Raw genomic sequence first — 12557 nt, 5'->3', positions numbered from 1 at the left:
CCTCTGCTAATTTTGTCACAGAAGTTCAGAGATCAGCTGAATGGGATAAACTGATTCTTATTAAAACACCATCTCCCTTGTTTTGCTTTACTGTTTGCCAAAATCCTTTTCCTTGCAGAACTGACTATAATTGTCACAGCAGCGCACACAACTACTGTATTAACAGCTGTGATCAGTTCAACAGAAAGATCCGTATCATTTAAATACATTTTTAACAACGGCAAAATTTTTATTTATTTTTTTTTAAAGTTCCACGTATTGGACAAAATTTGGGCGAAAAGTCAGTTTGTGTTTTGTTTTCTTTAAATTTCTTTTCTTCATCTCATGATCTGCGCTATGCCAAGCCTTTAGGTCGGGAGCTGCTGGTTTATTTCTGCTGTGGCAAAGGGGTTAGGGTTAGTCTTAGAAACAGGTCTGCAGTGTTTGAATCTTCTGCAAACAGAACATTCTAAACTGTTGTAGAAAAAGATAATAAAATCAGAACAATAGTGATTTCATTTTGGTTGTTTTGGGGTTTTTTGTACCAAACATTAGTAGATTCAGTAGAAAGCTTTTTTTCTTACAGGTTGTTTTTCACCTTCACCCTCACCTGGTGCTTCTAAAGAAAGGGAAACTTCTGTTTTCACATGTTGAATACTGAAATATATTTTTGTTCTAGTAAAACATATTTTAGGAGTCAATTGTTGATCATATTGATTGGTCACATGGTGCAGTCATCTCACAAACCCACAGTATCAACAAATTAAGCTTAAGATTAGGTATTAATAATGATAAAGCACTACATCTCCCATAGTATTCCCACACTGCTGCAGGCTGTGATTAGAATAGTTTGTGGAGCCACAGCATAATGTGACTAGCAGCTCCACTGCTTGTTCGGCTAACTACTATCGACTTACCTGTGTAACTAAACCAGTATAACCAATAATAAACCTGTCTGTGAAGAATGCTTTTCTCAAGATGGTAATAAAAACTGGGAAATGGAAAGCGTGGTGGTTTTTGTGTTTCATTGGAAGAGCTGCTGCTGTTCTTGTAAAAATGTCATTTTCTTCTTATCTTTACTTACTGAGAGAAGGACGACTGTTTGTTTAGCTAGTCTACCTCTCAGCATGAATGATTTCTCACACAAACATACTGACGTTCATGTTTCAGCTCCATCGGGTTGAAAGGGAGGCTTTGCTCTTTATATTCAGTCGAACACACTCAGAGCTGGTCAAACTATCTGATCATCTGTGCTGGAATCAAACATTTGTTTCCCCATCATAGAGTTCATCCACTCAAAGTTAAAACTGCTTCCTGGAACAGGGTGCAGGTAAACTCTGCAGAAGGCTGGAGTGTGTGCGTGTGTGCTTTCTGAGGAGGAAACTAGTTGAGCAACTGTATTTGCTTTCTCAAACATTTAAAAGGTCCTGCCCTACACACACACACACTTTAACAAGACTAACTGTACAGTCACACACACAGTTTCATACCGCTGAAGAGGGAAGACGGAGAAGAAGCAATGAGTCGACTTCATAAGGACATGATGTAAATAGACAGAAAAACAGGTGTCTGTTATCATGTCCATCACTGTGAATCTGAAGAGGATCTTTAACCTGCCAGGGCGATCTGACAGAAAGGTCGAACTCTGCTTCAGAGGTCGGTAACACACAGCAGCAATGTCCGCACACACCTTTGGTCTCTTTGGCACATTAAGTGAAACAAAAGTGTGAGGACACACATGATCTGTGTTCTTGGTTTGCTTTATTGAACTTCTATCGTTTTTTTTTTTATCGTAAAAGTAACAGTACCAAACTGTAAAAATGCAACAGTCTAAATTCTGCATAAAAATACTGAAAGTATAAAAACTAGCAGAAATGTGCCAATAATTTAAAACAAGTAAATCCAGAGTATTACATTTAAAAGGTGCATTACTGATTTGGAATTATGGGTTTTTATTATGGTGGCAGAGCAGTGTAGAGTTCATTGTCACTGCGTTACATCTTCTGTTTACATTTGAGACTCTGACGTTAGAGAGAAACTGTTTTTTTAAACTTCAGCCAATCCTTGATTTTGTTCTGCTTCACTTCCTCTGGAGGGACACTGGTAAGAGGAGGAGGAGAAATGGGAACAAATACATAAACTACAAACAGATGTAGCAACTGAAACAAGGGAAAAGTTATTTTAGCACTGCTGGCATGTGGAGATTTATTTATTTTGTTTATTTTTAAGCTGAGAAATTCACTGCATGAATTTAAATTTCATACAGTGAACAAATAAGAAAATCAAACGTGGAGCTCAGATGACGAGTAAAAACACGTTGAAGCTCAAATGATTGACAGGATTAAAGAAGCATTAAACTACACAAGGATGATGTTTATTGTTTAGGTTCACATTTCCAGTGTTTTTTTTGTTGTTGTTGTTGTTTTAATAAATTTTATCTAGTTTTTCCTGATATCTAGTGACGATTTTTTGATGTGGTCCGAAGCCAACTTCAGTCTTGACTGAAACCAGCTTATTGTTTCATTATTGCCAGTAGCTGTACTGGTGTAAAACAGAAACTGCTTAAATCAACTTTTAGGCTGTGTTAAGAAGAGCGTTAAAGTGTACTCTGTGATGGTCTTTTCATTACAGCGTACAGAAAAGTTTATTTGTCAGCATTTGAACAAACATTAAATTGCTACACATGTACACGTATGGGTGTTACTCAGTCAACATTAAAATAAGTCCCTACACTGCAGAGGTGAAGCATTCAGATGCTGATGCGTATATTATCAGGGATTCAATTAGAAGTAAAGGCGATGCATTTAAAGTATTTAAGTAACTGTGACCACCACACCATTATAAACTGGTTTTAGAGTGTTTTATTGATGCATTAACGTGTAAATAAAACATTGCTGTACTTCAGTTGGTGCTTTTTTGTAAGATCTTTATAATTTTTTCATAATCTTACAATCTGTTTATTATCTCATTCTAACAACTGATCTGGTTTGGCTTTTGTAATAAATTCATACTATGATGACGATGAAGTTAAAATAATTAACAGTGAATGAGCGTTTGGCCAAAATATATTTATTATATATATTATATATAATTATTGTAATTATTAAAATAATGCCATTGACATTACTTTGAATTAAATAGTCATTAAAGCTGTATTTGTAAATGTCAGATAATTTAAATTAAAACATATTTACGGTAAGATAAGGATCACTCATTTCTGTGCAAAAAAACAATGAGGTACATTTTTTCTGAAATGTTGCAGCTTGAAATGATGAAAATTACAGCAAGTTATTGAATTACACATCTTTTTTTAAGAAGAAAAAAAAACATAGCCACAAAGTGGAACATTAGACAAGGCAGTATTGTTTTATTGCTATGTTTATATTTCATTCACAGTGTGCAGACAAAAGCATCACAGTCTGTCTGTCTTTCCTTCAGGTTTCACCCATAAAACCAGAGTCCTGCAGTGTGAGAATGTGGCCATCTTCAATGAGGTCAGTAAACCATATTATGCTATGGACATGCTCATGCCATTCAGAAAAGCGCCAGCTGGATGTATCCCTGTAAGCATATTCTGCAGATGAACATTTACAATCTCGAACCAAAGGATTTTTGGTGCTGGAAGCTTTCTGGTTTCCATCTGCTTTTTTCTTGTTTTCTGAGCACCATTGAACAATCACAGGCATTAGTTGGATTTGGGTAAATGGTCTATGCAGACCTCCAGAGTCTAAAGTTACCAGGCTAGCTTACCCGTCCTCATAATCCCCAGATGTATAGTTACCTGACAAATCTGCTTTCCAAAACTATCTTCAAACTATGACCAGTTATAAACCCAGTTCCTTGAAACCTGCATTTTTCTCTAATGATCTCCAGGGGACGACTCCTCTGGTTGCACGAAGATGAGACTGTCTATAAAACAATGGCGCTAAATCGTATTTTGACTTTACTATGGCGTTTTTATTCTCAGTCTGTATTTTAAAGTCTTCCTCAACACAGCGAGATATTTAATTTGTAAGTTAGATTAAAGCAGGGGTTAATATAGCTGTAACAAAATTGCGATGGAGAAGCTGGCACTTTATACCATCGCTCTCAGTTTCTCAATTCAGATCCACAAGTTAGTTGTGTCTGATTAAAAAACAAACAAAACAATCAAAAAAGAAAAGCGTGACGAGACCGGCCAAAATGCTTAGCTTGCATTTTCCAAATAGGAGGCCACAAATCAAAGGGAGGCATCACTATCGATCGCTCGTTTCTTGTGTGACTCTGGCGTTTAAAGAGATGTCTGTTCAGATGGGAGTGCGGAGATTAGCCTTCATTCTAATGGAAGCCCTCAGACACATGATTTATGCACAGGTTTGTGCAAACACACTTTTAGTAAGTGAGAGCATTTGAGATTTCAGATCAAATGATTTTCATCCTTTCTGTCTGTACTGGTCTGTACTTGTTTATCGTTATCAGGACCACGTTGAACTCGCAGGGGGCTGTTTGACACGTCAGACTTGGTTTTAAGAGGACAATAAATGGTCAGTTTGAGGCTCCTCACAAAGACAGAAACGCTGTGCGCGTGTTGGAGCTGGTAGCTGCTGCTGTTTGCCTGCTACAGATTGAAACTATTTTAATTAAACTGATATGAGAGTATACCCCTCCTATAGTGCACACACAGCCACTCCTTCAGCACACACGCCTGCTACTGGAATGAATTGACGTTAATCTGCTTCACTCTGTTAAGACAGATGTGATAGATGAATCCATCCTCCTGGCATGGCTCACGGTCTGTTAGCTGGTTGGTCCACTAAACTGATCAGGTCTAAAATATTTAAACAACTCAACATGAAGGTTTTGATAGACATAACAGCCCATCCAATCCTAGACTGAACTACAACACTGGACTGATAGTTTTGGTTTACAAACCAAACCGACATCAACAAATTCTGCTTGTAATCTTGTGACATTTGGTACAGACATCATGCAGAGAGGCTGTATTGTTCAGTTAATTCTGATTCATTCTCAGGGATGTAACTACCATTCACAGTCCTTTATAATCTTTATTATCAGGTCATAGTTTGAATTTATCTAAAGCTGTCATTTATGACCAAAACCAAAAAGTCCAACATTTTAACTGTATGACATGTATGTGTGGCATTTTATCGAGCTGCTACATTTATAGTTGTAACTGTGACAGGATTCCTTCCGATAAGCTTTAAGGCGACTTTTATACTTAGTTCACACAAAAGAAAGAGGTTTAACAAATTGACATTATTGTGTGAATAAAATGTCATAAGACATGAGGAGATTCAACAAAGCTGACCAACTACCAAACCGAGAAACTCGTGCAGAGATTCTTTCCTAGTCTATTAATTATTTAATGACATAGAAGGAAGACAAGAATATTTCAGTGCACAGAGGCAGAAACTGTACTTGAAAAAGAAAGCAAACACCATCAATTATACATCCTGAATATGAAGACAGCAACGGGCACCTTTTTCTAGTTACTTGTGTTACAAGAAAAGGCTACAAGAAAAGCCATCTGACCGAAGTTCTTAAATGGGAACCATGACCACGGGCTAATCAGAAATTAATGCCAAAACCAGAAATATTTACGGGGTCTTAAGTATTAAAAGTATTTTGATTGGAGACAGGCCAGCATTAGGAGATGGAGATGCCCAGTGAAAATATGGTGATGACATTTAAGCACAGATTCACCCATGAGGTGAGCTACTAAAATAAAAAATGTTTAAAATATTTTAATGATATTTATTTATTAATTGGGAGGCACAGTGGTTAGCACTGGTGCCTCACAGCAAGGAGTTCCTAAGTTCAATTCCACCACCAGGCCAGGGTCTTTCTTTGCAGAGTTTGCTGTTTGCCCAGTTTCTCCCCGGATACTCCCACAGTCCAAAGACATGCAGTTAGTGATTAATTGGAAACACTAAATTGCCCATAGGTTTGAATGCGGGAGTGAATGTGAGCGTGAATGATTGTCTCGATGCATTATCCCTGTGACAATCTGGCAACCTATCTAGGGTGTACCCTCCCTCTCGCCCTTAGAAAGCTGGGACAGGCTTCAGCACCCCCGTGACCCTGAGAGGGATAAGCAGAAGAGAGTAGATATTTATTATTTTTCATATTATGCGTTCTTCTATTTTATTTTTAATTTAAATATTTGTTTTAATGCACACACTTCAGTTTAACATGTTTCCAGGACAGAGCACGACACTCATGTGCTGCATAGAGAACTGTTCATTTCCAACTAATGCCCCTAATTGGGCTTTTACATCCAACATGCGCACACTTTAGTTTAACAAGAAAAATATTACTACATTTATAAAAGTGCAAAAGTGTAAAATCGTATTATAAATAATGAATAATTGGCTGCAGTTCTGACTTGCTTTAAAGAAATGAGAGCTTTTGACATTCTTCCAAAAGAGATATATCTAAGAGGATACATCTCTGCCACATGTCAGAATACAAGTTTATGGTACCTAATGAAGCACCTGGCAACATTTCTGGGCAGCAGAGATTTTGGCAGCATTGCTGTGACACAGTGTCAAAAATACTCTCTTTAAACGTGACTCTCGCCGTATTGCCATCTTTGGTGTCCCAGTGGAGTACAAACGATTCTCCAACCGGTTAGATGGAGATCTCACCTCATTATTGGCAATGTGACACCTATTCCTACTCCATCAGCAATGCTCCCTCCCATGTGCAGTGGCTCTGTGATACAATGTCTTTTCTTAAACCTGATACAATCAACCATTCTCTCTGAGGCAAATCCCACAACTTCTCACATGTGGAAAGCCTTCCTGACACATTTTAGCTCAGTATAATCCCCGTCTCCAGATGTGTCCCCATCCATGTTCTCCCACCTTCTTGATTCTGTATCTATTGACTTATTAGTTTTTTCTTTTTCTCTCTTATTGTTTCTTCTGTGATTGATTTTAGAAGTTGAAAGGCCTTTCCGACAATAAATACATTAAAAGAAAAAGAAACACTATTGCATGATTTCAAAGATGAAAAAAGAAAGCCGAGTAAAAGCCTCAGTCTCATTACATAACCTCCTGTTTGTTGATAAAGTAATACAGAAACCTCTTGTGACGTGATCATGAGTATCTGAGTATATATTTCTTTGCTTCTGAGTCAGACATCTGTTTGTTCTTCAGGTGTGACCAGGTGAGTGTATCTGTGTGTGTCTGCCACACTATGATTAACAGCTGAAGTGGAAAATGTCCAAAGTTCTTTCCTGGATCTAGATTTAATTTTTCTGTTTGTTTGAGGATCAAATTCTTTTAGTACAACAATTACAAGATGTCATGGCTGAGAAAACGGAAATATTAACATTTGAAATAAAAACTGAACTTTTACAAATAAATGAAGCTAAATAACTGTGAATCATGATGAGTGATGGATCCTGACAGATTTGTTTCTTTATGACTTTTATCTGAGAATCCCAGCATGCTAATTAAAAATCATGACGTAATTGTCAAACTGCATCATAGAACCATATTTTGCTTTTATCTATGCTTCAGATACAAGAAGTGTGACTGAAAATGTCGGCACCGGAGGCATTGCACAGTAGCTGATATAAAGTTTTACACAACAAATGTGTAAACCAAGAATATGAAGATGATTTGGCACAAAGATAGTGTGGTTTTATTTTTATTTTTCCTTACTTTTTCACATCTCTTTATTGAATTTTCAAATATATTCTGGTACATAAAAATACATCCCCTATTCATCCCAACTCCTGAACTATTCCCACCCCAGTAGGCTACAGTTATGGTTTTATGGATGTATTATTTATTTTCACAATAAAATGAAGTACAGCTTTCTTTTCTTTGGGATAAATATTATTTTTTGAAATTCTGAGTGACTTCTATTGAAATAAATTCCAAAAAATATTTTCTAAACTGTAAGAAAATCACTTAACCCAGATTTTTGACTCAAAGTGTCATTTTTTCCCCTTCTTGTTTCCATTTTTTTTTTTTTACTCAGACTTACTGGGTTTTTTTGGTTCAATCACTGCCTCCAAAAATGTCCTTAGTCAAGGCACTGAAAGATTAATGCATAATGTTTTGAACGAAATCAGGTCAGTATAAGTGTAAAACTGTGGAAAACTCCCGTTCTTGATTGTTTTATGTTGGGGATCTTAAATCTTAGAGTGTGTTTTAAGACCATTAATGGTTTTTGTTTTGAGTCCAGTGTCTTTTTTTAAAGAAGAAATTGTACAAATGACTGCAGCTCTGGCCAAAGACAACTTCAATGTTAAAATGTTTTTTCGTGTCAATTTCTACCAGCAGAATGATAGAAATAATCTCAAAACAAATCTACTTGTTGTCGTTGTGTTTAGATGTCAGAGGATCTATAGTGTGTTTTATAGTGTATGGAAGCATAACTACCATGTTTGTAAACCTCTGAACGAAGCTCAGTCATCTGAATTCAGTGAAGAAGTCGTTAAATACATTCAAAACTGTGTGTGTGTGTGTGTGTGTGTGTGTGTGTGTGTGTGTGTGTGTGTGTGTGTGTGTGTGTGTGTACTTGCAGCATTTCCGATGGCCTCACTACGGAAAAGAGATCAGTACTGAAGTTTTGACCGTCAGCGTTTACAACTGCAGTAAATTCTTCTCTAACAGGTAACACACACACACACACACACACACATCTAACAGATTAACAAAAACGTCATCATCACATCTTATTAGCAATTTGTCATAATGAAATAGTAACTAATAATGATAATTAATAGTAAAAGATAAGTCCTTGGTGAGTTTATGGGGTGCTTTCAATTATTATGATGAACACTCACACGTCTCTGCTGGGAGGACCTAATAACATAGATTATATACACAGAAATGATCATATTTGGATTAGAGGGTGGAGTACTAACCCTAGCAAGCCTGATTAGCATCCTTCCATGCATGATCTGTGCAATGAACAGACACAGATTTGCTAATTATTGTTATTCAGCCCTGCAGTTGCTCCATGAATAAGATGTGAGAAAAATGAAAATGAAGTAATGAAAAGCACCTGTGGTGTTAGAGTAGAAAGAAAAAGAAATTCAGTTTTGACATGTTTATACATTTTTACTTTCTCTATATTGACTAAATTGTATTTTTAAGCGTAAATATCAAATGCTGTTGTGTAAGTTATACTGAAAGCTTGTTTTTGTAGACTGCTTGGGAAGCTGATCATCAGCCTCCAGCATGTCGTGACTTCTGGGAGGTTGGTAGTACGGGAACCGCTCACCGATGCCAGCTACAGCCTGACTGATGTGAGGACGCACAATCACACACGGTGCTGTATGAAAGTCTGGATTTTAAATGCAAACACTTACCTCTGGTTACATCTCCTTCTTTCTGTAGATCTACATAGAGCTGGAAATTCGGTTTCATCCACTTGAAGGAACCGCAGGGACCTGGGATGGACGGGACTTTCTGAGCATAGATGAAGAAAAGGATGAGTAAGTAATATATATGCTGGACAGAAAAATCTTTTTTTTTAATCTCATCTGCAGTAAAGACCTGTTTTATGAAAGCGGCCACTGCAAGATGTTTTTAGCTTGACTAGTTTTGTTCTTTTGTTCTTCAGATCAACTCTGGTCATCAGAAATGAAGGAGCTGATGACATTGAAGGGTGAGAATTAACATCACTTACACAATCTTTAAAGTGAGCTGACACCAAAGCCGCTCTGTACATAGAGTAAAACTCTTCCTCACAGGAGTCTCCGATTCATTAATCATTCAAGCTTTTTATCAAGCAGTCAGTCTACAGTAATGTCAGTTTATTTATTTTTATAGCCCGATGCATCATGCATAAAGATTTAATGGGCTTCACATGCATAATAGCATATTAAAAATAAAACAAAAGAAAATAAATATTTAAAGAGTCACTGATATATTCAAACAAACAAACAAACAAACAAACAAAAAAAAGCCCAAAGATACCACAAATACAAAACAAAGAAAAAGAAAAAACAAGAAAATCATCTCAGGCTTGATGATTAATTAATCTCTGCTTCCATCCACCTTGACTCCTCCCTCTGTGGAGGCCATAGGTCTATGATAACATCATCTTCCTCATGCTTTCCCCTCATCTTTCCTTCATTATTTTGAGTCACACTTTCGCTCCTTTTCATGTGTATAGAAGTGTGTATGTTAGAATGAACGTGTGACCCTATGTGTCTGCGTGCTTATCTTTGATATGTGGCTTTTATTCAAACTAGGAAACACTTTGTCAGTGTTTTTTGTTATTATTATTATTCACAAAAGTGTGGCAAGCCTCTCTGACCATTCACGGTGTCTCACTCTAGTCCAAGCCTGTGCACTGCTGGAATAACGTTTCTGTAAATCGTGGTTGAATTTGTCACTGTGTCTCGTATTTTCCCATCAGGCAGCGGACAATCGGCCGCCTCGATCAATTGGACAGAGAGGCTCGGCGCCTGGGGCAGAATCTGCTTCCGAGGGATGAGGAAGACGAGGATGGTGATTACGATGATTACGATGATGACGTGATGGACATGGAGGCTTCGAACATCATCTTTACTTCTCTGCTGAGGTAAATCAGGTTACCTTCTCTATGTTATACTACCTGTAGCTTATCTGAGTGAAGTTGAAATGATTACTGTCTGCTGTTTTATGTGTGTGTTTGTGCGTGCGTGTGTGCGCGCAGTCGTTGCAGGCCGCTGTCTAAAAGTTCTGTTGGAGCGATGCCCAGAGTCCAGAGCTTCCAGGTGAGTTCATGCAGCTATTTATTTCTGAGGCTGGTGTTTACAGGACAGGTTCAGGTCAGGGATGCCAAACATGCGGCACGCAGACCACAACCTGTTCTCAAGATGGGTCCAATCCAGCCAACTGCCTGGCTTTGCAAAGAGACAAACCTGTAGGAGAAGAACTTTTGAGTGTATTTTTGAATATTGGAGTTTTATATTGGAGTTAATATTTTTTATTATCTGTTTTGGTTTATTTCTTTACTTACCATGAAACAAAAACACATTTCTTACAGTTTTTATGTAATGGTCTTACTCATCTGGCTACCTCGTCAACAAAATGGGATGCACATAGCCCATAAACTAAGATTTGACAACCCCAATTAAGTAATTTTTCCTCCTTACATTTGCTGGGAAAGTATTAGGAATCTTGTCCCAGGTAGCCATTAATTAAAAGATAAAGTTTGTCTACAGGATAGAGAAATGCTGCTGTAGTCAGTGAAAGAAATCTGTCAGAGTATTTCATAATTAATCAATCATACATAGAAAATATTCAGTCTTTATCAGTGGGAGAAAATGTAAAACCTGTGAAACAGTTAAAAGTCCAAAATCTGTGCCCTTCACATTGTCCAAAACACTCCAGTGGGCCAGATTTGAGTCTTTTTGTCAGGCCAATTCTCGCCCCTGTGCCTTATGTTTAACACCAACATGTGCTTTAGATAAAGTCAACAGACAGACCTGGATATCACTCAGTCCTCTATCATTACACACTATAAAGACCATAAATTTGAATTGTGTGTGTGTGTGTGTGTGTGTGTGTGTGTGTGTGTGTGTGTGTGTGTGTGTGTGTGTGTGTGTGTGTATACAGGTAAATGTGAACATCCTCGAGGCCCAGAAGCTGGTTGGAGTGAACATCAACCCTGCAGTTTTCATCAGCGTAGGAAACCAGAAAAGACACACTGCAACTCAGAAATCCACCAACTGTCCGTTCTACAACGAGGTACAGTGGAGTGGAGATCAGAGCAGAACACAGTAGACTGCAGTAGAGTCCATCACAGTTTTTTTCTGTTCTTTCAGAACTTCCAGTTTGACTTCCAGGAGGCTCCACAGACTTTCCTTGATAAAGTCATAGAGATAAAGGTCAGCTCTATTAATTTTCCAATTGTCTCCCATGATGTTGCCATGGTGACATACTTGAGGGTATGGCCTAAGTGAACACCTGTGATGTTTCTTCCTCTCAGGTGTTCCACAGGCGGACTTTGGCCTTCCTGTTGACCCACATTGGAACCTTCAAGATTGACATATCTACCGTGTACAACCAGCCGGGTATAAGTACTTTTCACAGTGTGGTACTCTGATCTGACTACTGCAGTACTCACTGACCTCTTTTCTCTCTGCCTCTCCAGACCACCGCTTCTACCAGAAGTGGGCTCCTCTCACTGATCCTGCAGATACACGGTCGGGGATCAAAGGTTATGTCAAGGCCAGCCTCAATGTGCTAATGAAGGGGGATACTCTGAGCATGCCCAGTCTGCCATCGTCCTCCTCGTCTGGAGCCACCGAAGACATTGAAAAGTCAGTTCTAATGCCGTATTGGAATCATTATTAGTCCTCATGTCTTATTCACCTTTATTTCAGACAAGATTAGTCCCTATCATTGTAAAAACAATCAATAATAATCATTACCAATAACATAAAAAACAGAAGATGTAAAGAGAACCTGTCATTTCTAGTCTGATACTTTTATTATTATGCAGCAATTTATTTTTGTCTGAAACAAGCAGTTTTAGTTCCCTTCACACTCAACCTCCCTTTGTACATGGCCTTATTGTTGCCCCTCATAAGCAAACGGTTTGAACAGCAGGTGCGTTGGGCT

General features: G+C 37.9%; 1 protein-coding gene across 1 annotated transcript in view; it reads left to right on the top strand.

Moving 5' to 3' along the window:
• The first annotated feature begins 1556 nt into the window (after positions 1–1556).
• Positions 1557–12557, top strand: part of fer1l4 (fer-1 like family member 4) — a 30243-nt gene continuing 19242 nt past the window's right edge. The window contains exons 1-12 of the mRNA XM_080301505.1: positions 1557–1635; positions 3418–3534; positions 7140–7149; positions 9148–9247; positions 9339–9436; positions 9565–9609; positions 10366–10530; positions 10645–10705; positions 11550–11681; positions 11759–11821; positions 11923–12007; positions 12088–12256. Of these exons, the coding sequence (XP_080157631.1) occupies positions 1557–1635; positions 3418–3534; positions 7140–7149; positions 9148–9247; positions 9339–9436; positions 9565–9609; positions 10366–10530; positions 10645–10705; positions 11550–11681; positions 11759–11821; positions 11923–12007; positions 12088–12256 (1124 nt within the window). The remainder of the gene's footprint in view (positions 1636–3417; positions 3535–7139; positions 7150–9147; positions 9248–9338; positions 9437–9564; positions 9610–10365; positions 10531–10644; positions 10706–11549; positions 11682–11758; positions 11822–11922; positions 12008–12087; positions 12257–12557) is intronic.

This window comes from Astatotilapia calliptera, chromosome 5 (genome assembly GCF_964374335.1).
Source record: "Astatotilapia calliptera chromosome 5, fAstCal68.1, whole genome shotgun sequence".
NCBI lineage: Eukaryota > Metazoa > Chordata > Actinopteri > Cichliformes > Cichlidae > Astatotilapia > Astatotilapia calliptera.
The sequence above is the reverse complement of the archived record's forward strand: the minus strand, read 5'-3'. Positions and strand labels throughout refer to the sequence as shown.